The 14,162-nt window shown below is 39.6% G+C and overlaps 1 protein-coding gene across 1 annotated transcript in view; it reads right to left on the reverse strand.

Moving 5' to 3' along the window:
• Positions 1 to 423: 423 nt before the first annotated feature.
• unm_sa34860 (un-named sa34860) overlaps positions 424 to 14,162 on the reverse strand; it is a 68,505-nt gene continuing 54,766 nt past the window's right edge. The window contains exons 14-19 of the mRNA XM_023407276.2: positions 13,275 to 13,342; positions 13,039 to 13,180; positions 11,618 to 11,767; positions 8,150 to 8,343; positions 6,831 to 6,995; positions 424 to 6,018 (exon numbers count right to left, since the gene is read on the reverse strand). Of these exons, the coding sequence (XP_023263044.1) occupies positions 5,907 to 6,018; positions 6,831 to 6,995; positions 8,150 to 8,343; positions 11,618 to 11,767; positions 13,039 to 13,180; positions 13,275 to 13,342 (831 nt within the window). The 3' untranslated portion in view covers positions 424 to 5,906. The remainder of the gene's footprint in view (positions 6,019 to 6,830; positions 6,996 to 8,149; positions 8,344 to 11,617; positions 11,768 to 13,038; positions 13,181 to 13,274; positions 13,343 to 14,162) is intronic.

A 14,162-nucleotide genomic window follows, 5' to 3' on the forward strand; every position in this document is an offset into this window, starting at 1 on the left:
AAAGAAATAAAAATAAATGAATGAAAAAGAAATTAAATATATGACCTGATAATTACATTGAATAAAAAAAATTAGTTCATCACCAAAGTTATTTCAATTCAACCTGAGGAAGTTTGAAAATTACATAGCAACCCCTCCAACAGCTGTGCAAATGTCAGCCTCAATGAGGTGCTAAACGAAAAGTCAGAGAATCACCAAAGTCATGGATTCAACCTCTGGTGACCATCCATTCGTTGCTGAGATATTTCCCTCTGGACTAAAGGGGTAGAACAGTGACCAACAGACTAACCTTACCACCACTAAAGGCATGATGTTAACATGCTAAAATGGCCGAAGACATTGTGTAGTGCATTTTTTTGCTGTATGTTCTGTCTCATGCACTGGCACTGCTACTTAGGTAATCAGATAATCTGACATCAGGAGTTGATTTTTTAAAAGTTTTATTGCAAAAATATAGAATTTGATAACACACTACAAAAACATCAACACAAACATAATACATGACAGTCTCAAAGACAAACCAATAGCACATCAATAGCTAAGTATTTTTACTGTGCTTTCAATGAATCACAAAACAGTTATTCAATTGTTTAAAACCTTATGTGTGAGTTACCGATAAAATGATCATCGTCTTTGACATGGGGAAAACCTAATAACTGCATACCTGCTTTTGTATGTTGACACTTTGAGTGAAAACTGCATGTTTTTTTCCCTAAGACCACATGTGTCATGTCCCAATGAATGTACCTATTTTCCACTTCCTGAGAAGTTAACTATGCAGTTGCAAAGTGGGCGGAGCCATTGGTAACAGAAGTATCTTTCCCATTGCAAATTTGCATTTGAAAGTTTACTTTTTACAAAAGGGGTTTATTTGCCTCAATGTGATTTGTCAAATGGCACACAATATTACAATTCCCACACACCTCATTGTTATGATGAAGATGTCGGCTAAAGATCAGTTCAAACGTATTCCAAACATCCTGGGGCAACCAGGAACAAGACTGTGGATGTAGAAAGTCTTGTAACATTATCTTTATCTGCACATTTGCTCTTTGAGCTGATGATTCAACTGACAAAAAAAAAACCAAAAAAACCATATGATCTAAGTATCTGAAATTCTCAGACTGCTAGTTAAAATTATTATCACTGACTAAAGAAAACATTAGGACTGTTGCTATTGAACCCTGGCCCAACATATAACCCCGCCCACTTCTCTGCTTTATTCCTGGAGTTTTTCAAAGACACCAAAAACATGTTTTTCATCACGATTAAGTGTCTTCAAACCAAAATATCAGGTATCGGGTATTGCTTTTGTACATTTACTAGAATTCAGTCAAACCAACGATTTATGCAGTGCTTTGATGGAGCCAATTTCAACAAACCCCAATGTAATACGCAAGAACTCTCTGTGTATATTGGTGTAAATGAATGAGATTCCCTTCTTCTGAAAATCCATTTCAAAGAACAAAGTTGTTGGTTCAAATGTTACACCAAATGTGTCATGTATTTTAATTTGACTTTACAAAAACCGTTCCTGCATACACACTTCACTGCATGGCTAATGGAGTTCCAGCTGACAGTCATTGTAGAGTAACAACACATCAATAAATCTTTGCAAGTCTTTGCTGGTTTGCTGTGCTTTGTTTCTTCCTGCTAAATGAGAATTACTTTATAAGACATGGCCAGGATAAAATCATGCCATTTCAAAGGTGAAACAAATCAATACCTGTTTTTAATTTTTTTTTTTTTACTCATCAGTGGTAATGCTGAAACGCCACAAATACTGTCAAGACAAAATGTCTGACGGAAGTTTGTTGACATCGAGGGCTAGTGCTATTGACCTCTTGTATAAAATCTTATCATCTGCTCACTGTCCTAAAAGATTCCTGTAAAACCCTGTGCTTGCGTTCTGAAGGTGTATAGTTGTGCCGTACATGAGGAAATGGTGCTCTACATCAGTGATGCTTTAGTTTTCCATATATATAGCTTTGATTTGTTTTTAAAAATATTACCAATGCCTTGTGCTTAACTGTCAAATTTTACACCATGGGAAGCATTGAGAAAATGTAGTGATATAATCTGCATCAGGGCACACATTAATTATGGCAAGTATATAGTAAATTATTAAGAAAAACTTTGACGCTAAAAAGTTAGTCATCTATAGACATTTTAGTCAAACAAAAGGGCAACAGATTTCTCATAAAGTGCAAATTAAATTAGTTCCAACATACACATTGTCTGACATTCTTCTTATTGCCTGTAGATATTGTTGGCAAAAAGTAAATACATACTGTAGAAAGTTGGGGCACGACAGGGGCATAGCATTTTGGCGGGGAAGGAAATAACGGTGCTCAAAAGATGAGAGGCACTTATAAGGGTGTACTTTTCACCAATTGTTCATGCCCCAGGCATAGTTTTTTAAGTTAAAAGTTTAACTGAAAAGAGTGGTTGTAAAAAGCCAATAACATGAAATTTTGGAAGGATCAAAACACTGTGAAACATCATCAAATGCCTGTGGTATTCATACGACTGAGGAAACTTTAATTGAAAACATGCTGGGTAGTAAATTAAAAGCACCCAGTCCAATTACTTTCGCTGTACATGCCTTATATAGTCTACTATAAAAAGTGCACCATATTACTGATGCATTTCCCCCCAAAATTACAGATCTGCATAGCCACAATAGTCCACATATATACATGTTTTACTGCCAAAAGAATGTGTTGCAGTTTTTCAGACAAAAATAAGAGCTGCTTCAATAAAAAAAGTATGCTGTGGTTCAAAAAAAGGTACAAAACCACAGATTGAATGTTCCAAATGGCAACTGTTCTACAATATAGCATATTAATGCTTGAGCCGAGCCTGCAAAGTGATAAATGTAGACTAAAGAGACTATGCAGATATTTATCTGACAAGCAAATCTTCACTCTGTTAGAACACTTTGACTTTTAAAAACACATACTTGTGGTGAATATCAATTGTGACCATTCCCCACTCGCATTCTTTTATGAAACCAGTCAAGAAGTATGATCTTGATCTTGACACCATGCGGGAAAAGCTTGAGCGCCAAGTGAGACGACTTTCTACCAGCAGATAACCAGGCCTTTCACTTACTTACTAGTTGAACTCAGAGGGAGGTCTGAGTGTTTAAAAGACAAACATGTTCTCTAAAAATAGTGAAATACCCCTTTAAAACCTTACATTCTTCTTGTGTGCTTTTCATACAGTCAGGTGATGCCACCTCTTATAAAACTAACTTTACAATCTCATTTCATTTCCGCTCTTAACGCCACAGCACTAGCAGTACACTGTGTATAACCAAGAAAAATATTAGCATGTCATCTGAAAAGAGGATATATATCTAATGTCAGAACTCAGTTTCTGCTTTAGGTGAACACAATGGTGAAAAGGGTCAAGTTTTAGCAATAAAGCACTGAGTAGTAATGTATAACATACCATACCAAAGAGAAGTAAAGCAAGGGCTTGATCATTGACATCATTGTATAAATTTAAACCATACCATACACCAGAGGTTCATATATCAATCCCTGTGCATACTGCTCCTGCTTTTGGAGAGGCCCACTGAAAATATGTATAGGTCTTCACCAAAACTTGAAATGAAACACAATCACCAACAACATAATATGAATATTTGATCTGTCTGCATACCCATTCGGGCCTTCTTAGTTGGAGACAGATGTGCTGGTTGCCCCCACCTGACAGTGGCCCATGTCCAAGTAGCAGGAATGCTGATTTAGAATAATTGTCACTATTTACTAATGTATACTACTCTGAGATGCTTGATCAATACCAACCTATCCACGTGATGGTGGACAGAAGAACGATGCTCCCTGCTTTAAATATATAATACATTATATACATGAAAGACGTGTAGGCAGAGCTGCTCAGTAGTCCAAGAGAGTATTATGACGAAACACAAACGGTTTACATCATTTTTGCTCATTTCTTTAAACAGGTATAAATAAATAAATGATTATCAAGTTGATCAATATTGCCTCCTTATTTTCAGCAGTCCTGTTAGAGTGAGGTTTATTGTGGTGTGGCAGATGTGTGGGGCAGGCAGACTCTGCAGCATGGTGAACTGAACAGACTGTTGAGGGTTCTCTGCGGTACCTGAAGGTTATTGGTTCTAAGTGAAGGCTCCATGAAGATCTGAGTGCACTCTTGAGTGAAGGCTTCATTGGAATCCTAGTAGAGGTTTCTGGAGAATCTGAGTGAAGGTTCCATTAGAATATCAGTAAATAGTCCCACTCCTTTCCACGAGAATCTAAGTAGCAGTTCCATTAAAAGGTTCCACCAGGATCGACTGAATTCTCTTGGACTTCCATCGGATTGAATATTTCATCAATCCTGCTAAATGTGCCTTTGAAAATGATGTGATATTTCCATTGGAACCTGTGTGACTGTTCAGTATAGATGTCCGATGTTGCCCGTTAGAACCTGGGTGAAGGTTCATCGGAATCTTAATGAAGGTTCTCCGGTATCTGGGTGAAGGATGCAATAATGTCTGAAAAGAAGGTTCCAGTTGAATCTCAGTAAACAGTTCTGCTAGACTCTCAGTGAAGCTGTGCGACTGATCTGCGATGTTGCTAGAACCTACATGAAGGTTCCTCAGAATCAGACCGACATTTCCATGAAAACATAAGTGAAACATCAAGTATAAGAAGGAATGGTCTGAGTGAGTTCTGTAGGAACTCATCAAGATCTTCGTGGAGATTTGTACAGATTTTACAGAAAAAAAAAAAAAAAAAGACCAGCTGAGACTCTTATACAATCTGCAGCTTCATTCAGAAGCTGGTTTTAAGGAGCAGAATGGTTCTATTGCCACATTCTATCCATATTTGACAGCATTTACATATCAAACTATAACAGTTTGATGCTGCGACTGAGCATTGTATTCTCTGTAGTGCTATACATTCAGCCAGAAGAACAGATGTAGAGAGTATCTCAGAGCCTAAAGCCTCACATCTTTTCACTCTTTTCTTATAGGCTCAAGACCCAATTATTATACAATGAAAGTTGCATTATGTACTCTTGTCTTGCATTGCTTTGAAAAGCTAATGAAGTATATGGTGCTGAATATGAGTCTGGACCTTCCATGAGTTGTGTAGCTGGATTACACCAGTCTTGTGGCATGTAGACCTGCCTGAGACAGGAAAACAAAGCCCTAAGCACATCAACATGGCAAAGCAAAAATTGAAACTAATGAAGATTTTGCTCTTGAGCCATTATTACATGTTTACACTGCCTGAGAGTGGTGTTCATTTCAATGACGCCTGACGGAACTGTACTTCCAGAGAAAACTGCCAGAGAATAAGCCAGTCCTGTTCAGATCCGCTGGGCTCAGATCTCCTGAGACAGGCTGAAAAATTTCAGTTTGAGCCCGCTGCATGAAACTCCCGTGTTTGTGATACAGCCAAAAAGTGCTGGTTGCTCTCAGAGCCAGATCTGCAGTCTATGTTTCACGCCTGATCTGAGAGAATCCAAACAGTGCACAAGATATCAGAATCCCCAAGATTCACACAAATGGAATAATTAGAATGAAAAGTCTTCACTTGGGTTTAATGCAGTTCGGTTGATTTATCTCACCACCATCTTCCCTTCGTCTAGCACCACTCAGTTCAGTTCAGTTTGGTTTTAGCGCTGCAATGTCAAATATCCCGAGTGACACCACAACCGAACTCCACACACAAGAACCACAAAAATGTGGATCCTCCAGCTCAGATCCATAAACACTCGGTGTCCTTGTCCGTAGAAAGTGCTAAGCCGCTCTAGGTCCAACAGTAAATCGTCACATACTAGGTCCATATATTGTGTGCATGTGTATATGTGTGCGTGTGAGTGTGGGTGTGCGTGTGGGTGTGTGCGTGCCTGTACAAAATGCATCAGATGTTTACAGTAGAGTTGGTGTTGTTCATATGGACTCTCATCTCCTGAATACTTGTGATGATTTTTTTCTGATGTCCGGCCAGATTGACGCCTACTCTCCGCAAATCCCTGGAAAACAGAAAACAAACAACAGACCCTTATTTATCAAACAGTCACCTACCAAACACAGAAATGTATGGTTGCACTTAAACTTTCTTTAAAAAGATGCTTCTATATAAGGTCTGTTTGTATCCTCACAAACCTCAGTCTGATTAAAGCACTTAAAAAAAACTGTTAGAATACTAATATAGTAGTGTTTGTCATACTCCCTGGGTTAAGTATTTTTTGCAGCTATCTCTGTCTTTACTCAGCTTCCCAGTTCTATTAAGGGTGCTGGATTTTTAGAACATTTTTCACAGGCTTGCAACCCTGCGATAAATCCTGCATTCTCATTTTTGCTTTGCTCTTCACGACATTTAGTGACAATATTCATTGCTCTTCAAACTGAAAAAGAAAAACACTTATAATAATGACAATCAGTTCAGTTTTGTATGTGCTACAGGGAGGGCCATTAAAACTATGTTGCATATTTGACTGTTGCCATTTGAGTCTGGGTCAGGTTATTTTACTACATTTTGAACTTTAACTGGTCAGACCACCCAAAGTATTTGTAAGGATGACATTCTAGTGAAGAAATAGTCTACAAAAAATGCTGACAGTGAGGTCTGTGGCTTATCCTGAGTAACAGGAAGATTTTGCTGTTGAAATGTTTTTTAATGTAATGTTGCACTCCTGTTAGCGCTACGAACAAAATCCCATTTGCTGTTATTGCATAAGGGTGAGAAATCTTACAGATTGCAAATCTGAGGGGATAAAACCAAAGTTATCTGCGTGGATACATGTTGTGACGCCTGCACACGTTTGCATACAAGTGGCCTTACTCTGATGTCATCTGAGCCACTGTCTCCAGCGAAGAGTAACCTCCTTCCATGAAGAGCTCAGTGTAACGACCCATCTTGATGGAGTCAAGCCACTCCCCTACAGTCTTTGTCCGGGTGCTGCAGTCCCCCTCCACACTGGCATGCTCCACTAACAGGTTGGAAACCCTGTTACGTGGAGAGAGAAAAAGAACAGTACAAAACAGAGTGGGACAGTGATCAGATTAACGTGCAAGATTATACGTGTATTTTCTCAAACACTATCCCTCATTGTTGGTGTGTTTCACATCATTATCAGAAATGTAAAGAAATGGGATTCACTGGGAGATCGACTGCATTTTGAAGCTCAGTGTTTAGCTCCTGACAGCTTCCAGTGAGGCTTCATAATGCTAGTTATGCACCATCACGCAAAGCTCTTTGTCATTCAGCTCACTTTTCATGCTAAAAAATAGAGCTCTCCATGCTATCAAGCAGAAATGTTCATGCTAGCAAACAATATTCTCCACGCTATAGCTAGAATGGACTGTCATGTGGGACAAGAGCTGTTGGTGTCCCTTTAATCTGAATAACTGTCATATGTTATTGCATGGGCTGTTAGATATGGCAATGATTCATTAAGTGGGTTCCTGTGTGTGCTGGTGTGTGTGTAAGTGGAAAAGAGAGAGGAGAACGAAACATCTCACATTATTTCATTATCTCTGCAAAGAAAATAAGCTAATGATGGTGTCTGACTAAACGTGTGCTTCAGAGCACTTAAAACAATTTCAGGCCATTATACACTAACGCAATGAATGTGCATAGTGGGCAAATACTAACTGAATGTTCAAATGTTAGGATAATCAAAGGAGACCCCACTGAATACAATTCAGACTAATGTGCAATTTTAAGAAATTCAAACCACTTTCATTTATTTCTCTGCTCTTCTTTGCTGGTATGCAGCTGTCAGAAACGACGTCCTTCCTGATTTAATTATGCGTCCACACACTGAACGATGATGAGTCTATTAGCTTGCTGTGCTGGGTTTGATTTACTTAAGAAAGAATGGGTCAATTAAAACACAATGCATTTTCAAGACTGAAAAAATGTCGCTGAAGGTTTCATGTCCTTGGTCGACACACGTCTAAATTTAAGAAAATGTTCATATTCATGCGTAACTGACGGTCATCTATTCTTTACATCCAAAAATATCAGCTTCTGTGTTGGCCTTCAAAATCAACATCGGTCAATTCTGGAAGTAGATTTTCTTTAAAAAAAAAAAAAAAAGTAGCGAGTTCAAACTGTCCAAACACATACGTTGTTTGTTCTGTGGTGTGAGTTCCCACCTGTGTGAAGAGTTGACCAGCTTTTTTAATGAGCTTGGGTTGCGAATGAGTTTGTCTAGTAGACAGACAATCTCATCAAACTTGGGGCGGTTGCTGCGTTCTCGCTGCCAGCAGTCCATCATTAGGTGGTACAGAGACTCAGGGCAGTCCATAGGACCCGGCAACCTATAGCTCTCCTCTATTGCTTTTATTACCTGCAGATAGATAAAGGGAGAAGTCAGTCTTGTCAAAAGCCATGACGGGGTACAACACCTCAGGAACAGTCTGAGGGACCCAAAAATCCTTACTTTAGGAGTAGTAGTAGTAGTAGTAAAAAAAGGAGGGAGATGGAGGGAAAGAGTGACAGAGTAATGCCCAATTAACACTGGCAGTATGAAAGAGTGAGGGTTAGCAGCTGGAGACCAGTGACAGCAGAACACAAAACACAGGACATACAGACTTAAAACATAATAAAACACATTACAAATAACATGCAAACCATTGGCTAAAACCATTGGCTTAAACCTGGTACACAGGCTCACATAAAACAATGTACATCAGCAACAGCATAACACTGAACCTGCAACCATCATCACCCCATTAATGGTTAAAACAATATTGTCATCATCACCATCTCACCCACCAATATTACACGGAAGACTCATCATCAGCTGAGTCCTCCTGAGCATTTAACCCTTTGCTGGCATAAGAGCCCGAACAGCTCATATAAACTGAATATCTGAAGCATGTATTAAAAAGTGGAGTTACCGAGTCTTGATTAATGATTCGAGCTGCTTTGACAACGAGAGAATGACGAAAGTGTGAAAGTGACAATGAGACAGGGTGTGGAGAGGACACAACTTTGCTTTGACACCTAGACAAGTAATAACTTTTCCACAACGGCACCGTGACAAATTCAGCTCGGCAATGTTACTTCTATTTTGACGACTCCAGAGTGAGATCCTGAATTCTGATACTCGATCCAGGGATGCTCCTGCTCTCTATCTGACCCTAGACTACTAACCTCCATGAAACTGGCACACAAAAACGAACCCCCTCGCGAGGATAAACAAAGTAAAAAGCTTTATTTGTTTACTTAATATGCTGCATAGCCCAGTTAATCATTTCCTCAAGTAACAAGATGCAGCACTGAATCACAGAAATATATTTTTTTTGGGGGTGTGTGTGTGTGTGTTTGTGTGTGTGTTAGTTAGATGAATAATAAATAAACCCCGGCTCTTCTCTGTCGGACCCTGCAGTGGAAAGCAGGCTCGAGTTTTCAGCCTAGTTCTGCCAGTGCAAGACACTGGAGGGAATTGATTTGTTGAGTTCACGACAGCCTTTACTTGTGTCAAATTCACACAAAAGACAGACGTGATAGTGCTCCAATACACATGCGTGCATGAAAGCACACGTACGCACACCAAAGAGAGTAGCGCAGCATCAAATCATTGCAGGGTGCTGAGAGGGAGAAGAACTACACATAGCAGACTGGCAGGGAGGAGAGATCAGAGGAAGAAAATGAGACCTGAGAGAAGGAGAAGGCGAACGAGAGGCAAGAAAGAGTACAGAGATTGCATTTTTGAGAGACAAAAGAGAGGACGGGAGAAAGAAGTGAGGAGGAAAGGGAGAGAAATGGGAAACAGAAGGAGAGAGCTTTGAGAAAGAGTGTGAGAGCCTGCACTTTCTTGCGCAGATCAGAGAAAATCCAGCATAACGCTTTCAATTAAACATCAAACGCCTTCTCCTCTCCTCTCCACTCCTCCCTGTCTCTAGCCTTCTCGAGACAGACAGCCTAATAACCAAAAGGAGGAGGGAGGGGTCTGAAGCAGGGGATGAAGAGGTCACTGGAGGGCTGTGCGTGCATATGTTTCCTGTGTGTGTGTGTGTGTGTGTGTGTGTGTGCGTCTGTGGGTGGGAAGCGAGTGCATGTGTGTGGTGTCGGAATCAAATGCTCACATTCTCACTCATCGCCATGTGACACGATTGCAGATCTCTCCATTAAAATGACCTCCAGGCCGCACTATAAAAGAGGTGCTACCCTCTCCTTCTGTTTTCATCACCCTCATCTTCTCCAACTAACTTTTTCTCCCTCTCCTCTCCAATGAACAGATGCATGCAGGTCATTTTGGTACTTGCTGAGTAGAGCTAACTCACACTTATGTATAAGTTAACAATTTTATATTTGGCCAAATATTTAAAAAATTACAAAAATAAAGGTGTAATTGGGAAATCAACGTTTGCATTTTGTTCAGAGGTGAACTAAAAACTTTAAAGACTTATGGGTAATCTATAGCTGAGGCAAGCTGGTTATTTTCCCTGCCACATTTTTCTGCTTAGCACTGCACCTCCATGTGTATTCATCTGTTTCACTGTTTTGCTTATGCACACCTTTCTCTACATCCCACCGTGTTCACTGTTATTGTCCACACGTTGCAGTAATAGATTTACAATAATAGGCTTCCTACAGAGCCTTCTCTATCACAAGTCCATTCAGCTTCCTGACACGTATGTTTCCCAACATGTATATTTTGCCTACATGTCTTTTTCTTTTGATGTCACCATCTCTCTAAATACTTACCTTATACTTAAATGACAAAAATATCAGTGATTTTATGCTGTTAATGTATAGACCTACATTTATAGTATTTTATTCATCGTGTTAATTGTGACATATGTATGGCATACCTCTATACTCTTAAAAACAGTAGATTACACAGAAATGCTTTAAATAGGTAAACATGAAACAAATATCAAGATACCCATCATCAGAAATCTATCATGGGCTGTGTTAACATACTGTCTACTTATTCTCAGGCTGGCCGAAGGTTGATGATGATATTTATCATAAAGCTGCTGTCTGCTAAAAATGAAGCTAGTAGCTGTGTAGCTTAGCTTGCCTCAAAGACAAAGTAAACAGTGAGAAACAGCTCTGCTGTAAGAAAATCCACCTGTCAGCACCTCTAAAGCTCACTAATTAACGAATTAACTCTCATTTATTTAATCCATACAAAGACAAACTAATAAAAACCTGTGTAAAAGTGTACAAACAACAATTTGCTGTTTTTGAGCGTTAATGTGCTGGACTATTTCTTGGGTCTGGGCAGTTGCCAGGCAACCAGTCCAGGAAGTTACTGGTTGCAGCCAAGAAATAATCTGGCGCATAACCCCTTCCCAATGTAAAAACGGCTAATAGGCTAGTCGTTTTCACACCTTGTGTACACCTTTATACAAATTAAACAAACGGTATAATATGAGACAAACAAAGTATTAAAAATATCTACAATACCATGACAACTGAGCAAACTCCACCCACTGATGAAGATAATGTGAAATGATCAGGCTCCAGAGCAACAACTACATTTACATTGCATAATTTGCATGAAAAACATAGTTTCACTTGGTGGTTGAATTGTGAATAAATCAAAACAAGACAAAAGTTATAGGATGGACAAAAGTGATTTCATAACAATGTCACTTCAGACTTACATCTTGATTGGACATCTCCCAGTAGGGCCTCTCTCCATATGACATCACTTCCCACATGACAATCCCGTAACTCCACACATCGCTGGCTGATGTGAACTTCCTGTATGCGATCGCCTCTGGAGCTGTCCAGCGAATGGGAATCTTCCCGCCCTGTGACAAAATAAAAGAACATTTAGGAGGTGACAGTGGATTCAAAGAAATCTGGTGTAGAAAATTTAAACTCTGTGAAGCCTGAAATACTTTCCACATGTTGAGCAGCTATAGAGCAGATATAAATAACCTTGATATGTTTACTTCGACAACAGCTCAGTGCCACACTTGTGCAAATGACCTTCCGGTGTATAGATACAGCTGCAGTCATTCAGAAATTTTACTTTTTGTTACACAAAGACGGAAACCAAGAACAGACCTTAATTGAGACACTTCTGCCACATGTGGTCCAACCCACAATTACACTAATGAACACCAATTTAGCAACACATTCATTATACCAAGTTTCACTTTCTCTTACAAATTTCCTGCCCTAACTGTCGGGGGCCTGAGATTCCTCTTCGCCTTTTCCCCGTCTTCATTATTGCGCTTTCATTGCAAAGATAGTAAAGTTCACAGGATGACTGCTGAGTTCCAGAGGAAAATGTGTTTTCAGCTGATGAGTTGCGAAATTAGCTTGATGCAGTATTGATGAACACAGCAGCAGGATATCTCAGGGTCTGATTATTTGAAGGGTGTGAATTATGTTATTCTCACTGCTCTGTCAGGGAAAGAGAGCCAGGCAGCACGACATAGAGAGGGAGAGAGAGCGAGAAGTGATGTGGCCTGGCAGTGAGAGGTGAGTGACAGGATATTTGGCGCTAAGGCAGCAAGACTCGGTGCTAATTGAGTGTTGCGGAAACTGAGCCGAGTACTAATTGGCCCTCCTCCTGCAGGAAGCAGCCCGTCTCTGGTTGACAGGACGCCACTCAGCTTGGGACACACAGCTCAATTTAAAACCCACTGCTGACGTCTGTGCGTCTGTGTGTATGCAAGAATGTGTATTTGGTTTGAGCAAGACTCTGTTGTGTAACACTTTCCCATTTAATCCAAAGTTTAAAATACCACTATCGCTGTGCACACAGAGAGATACACACTGGATTAAATATAAATGCCTTCAAAGACACAACAGCTTGTCCTCTAGATGTACCTTCCTCTTTCTCTCTCACTCCAGTTCTGAATCACAATAAGTTGATTAATCGCTTATAGCTGATTGAAAATTGATGACAATTGATTGATTACTTAAGTCATTCATGAAGCAGAATTGCCAAACTTACTACTTCAAGCTTTTAAATATGAGAAATTGCAGATTTTCTCTGTTTTTATATCATTGTAAATTGAATATCTTTGGGACAAAACAATTGCTTACACACAAACATGTGCAGTCTTACCCGTGTGGTGTACGCAGCCTCCGGGTCATCCTCCAGGACTCGGGACAAGCCGAAATCAGACACTTTACATACAAGGTTACTGTTGACCAGGATGTTACGAGCTGCTAGATCACGGTGGACATAACCCATGTCAGACAGGTACCTGAATTTGTCAGCACAGAGGAGACGATTAAACACTTTGCCCTAATGATGTGCTCAGTAATGCATTGTGTGTTTGTGTGGACTGGTATGTATACCTCATGCCTGATGCGATGCCACGCAGCATACCAACCAACTGAATTACAGTGAACTGACCATCATTCTTCTAAAGATACAAAAAGATAAACAGGAGAAAGACATTATAGACATTTATACAGTCGATGTGAACAGTGAAAATAGGAGGATGGGGACAGAATGGGAGATAAAATATCACATATCAGGTAAAAATAATATAGCAATATAAATATGAAAACATATATGACTAAAAAAGATATAATTATTATAATTTCACCCATATTTGACATAGGATCTTAATCTGCTTTGGTTGATAGCCAAAAACACCCAATATAACTGTTGTTGATCCATGATGGCCTTTATGCGCTTTCACCTATGTAGGCAATGCAGTGGTTACCCTTAGTGTCTACACTGCATTACAATTATGTATTATGTATGGGGTACTTCTGCAATGTTGTTTGGCATTAAAAATGTCTGGAAAGTTTTTTACTGAAAATGTGGCTCAGGATAGTTAAAGGAGCTATTTGTAAGTTTTGCTATTGCTACATAACCAACCTTAGCTTTAACAGCTATCTACTTACCACTCTGGAAGAAACATAAGGAAGAAAGAAACGTTATTTGCTCAGAGCTGTCTCCAGTGGTTGGAAGCAACCTTCTTCTGTAGTTTCCATTTCTATCACTTCTTTTCTTCTACTGAAGTTAGCATGCTAACCAGCTAACCTCGGCCTAGTCGGCCCATCTTGTCACTTTCCGATACCGAGTCAGTGTAGTGTGCAGTCTGTCCTGAAGAAGTAGCGCTGTTCAGAGGATGTATGATAACCTCTTGTATTATAAATGCAAAGATGGATGAAGCTCTTGACGAGTTGGGTTAGTAAACAGCTGTTAACGCTAACATTGGCTATGTAGCAATA

This window comes from Seriola lalandi, unplaced genomic scaffold (genome assembly GCF_002814215.2).
Source record: "Seriola lalandi dorsalis isolate HSWRI2012SDOR001 ecotype SW California unplaced genomic scaffold, Sedor1 jcf7180002054332, whole genome shotgun sequence".
Classification (NCBI taxonomy): Eukaryota; Metazoa; Chordata; class Actinopteri; order Carangiformes; family Carangidae; genus Seriola; species Seriola lalandi.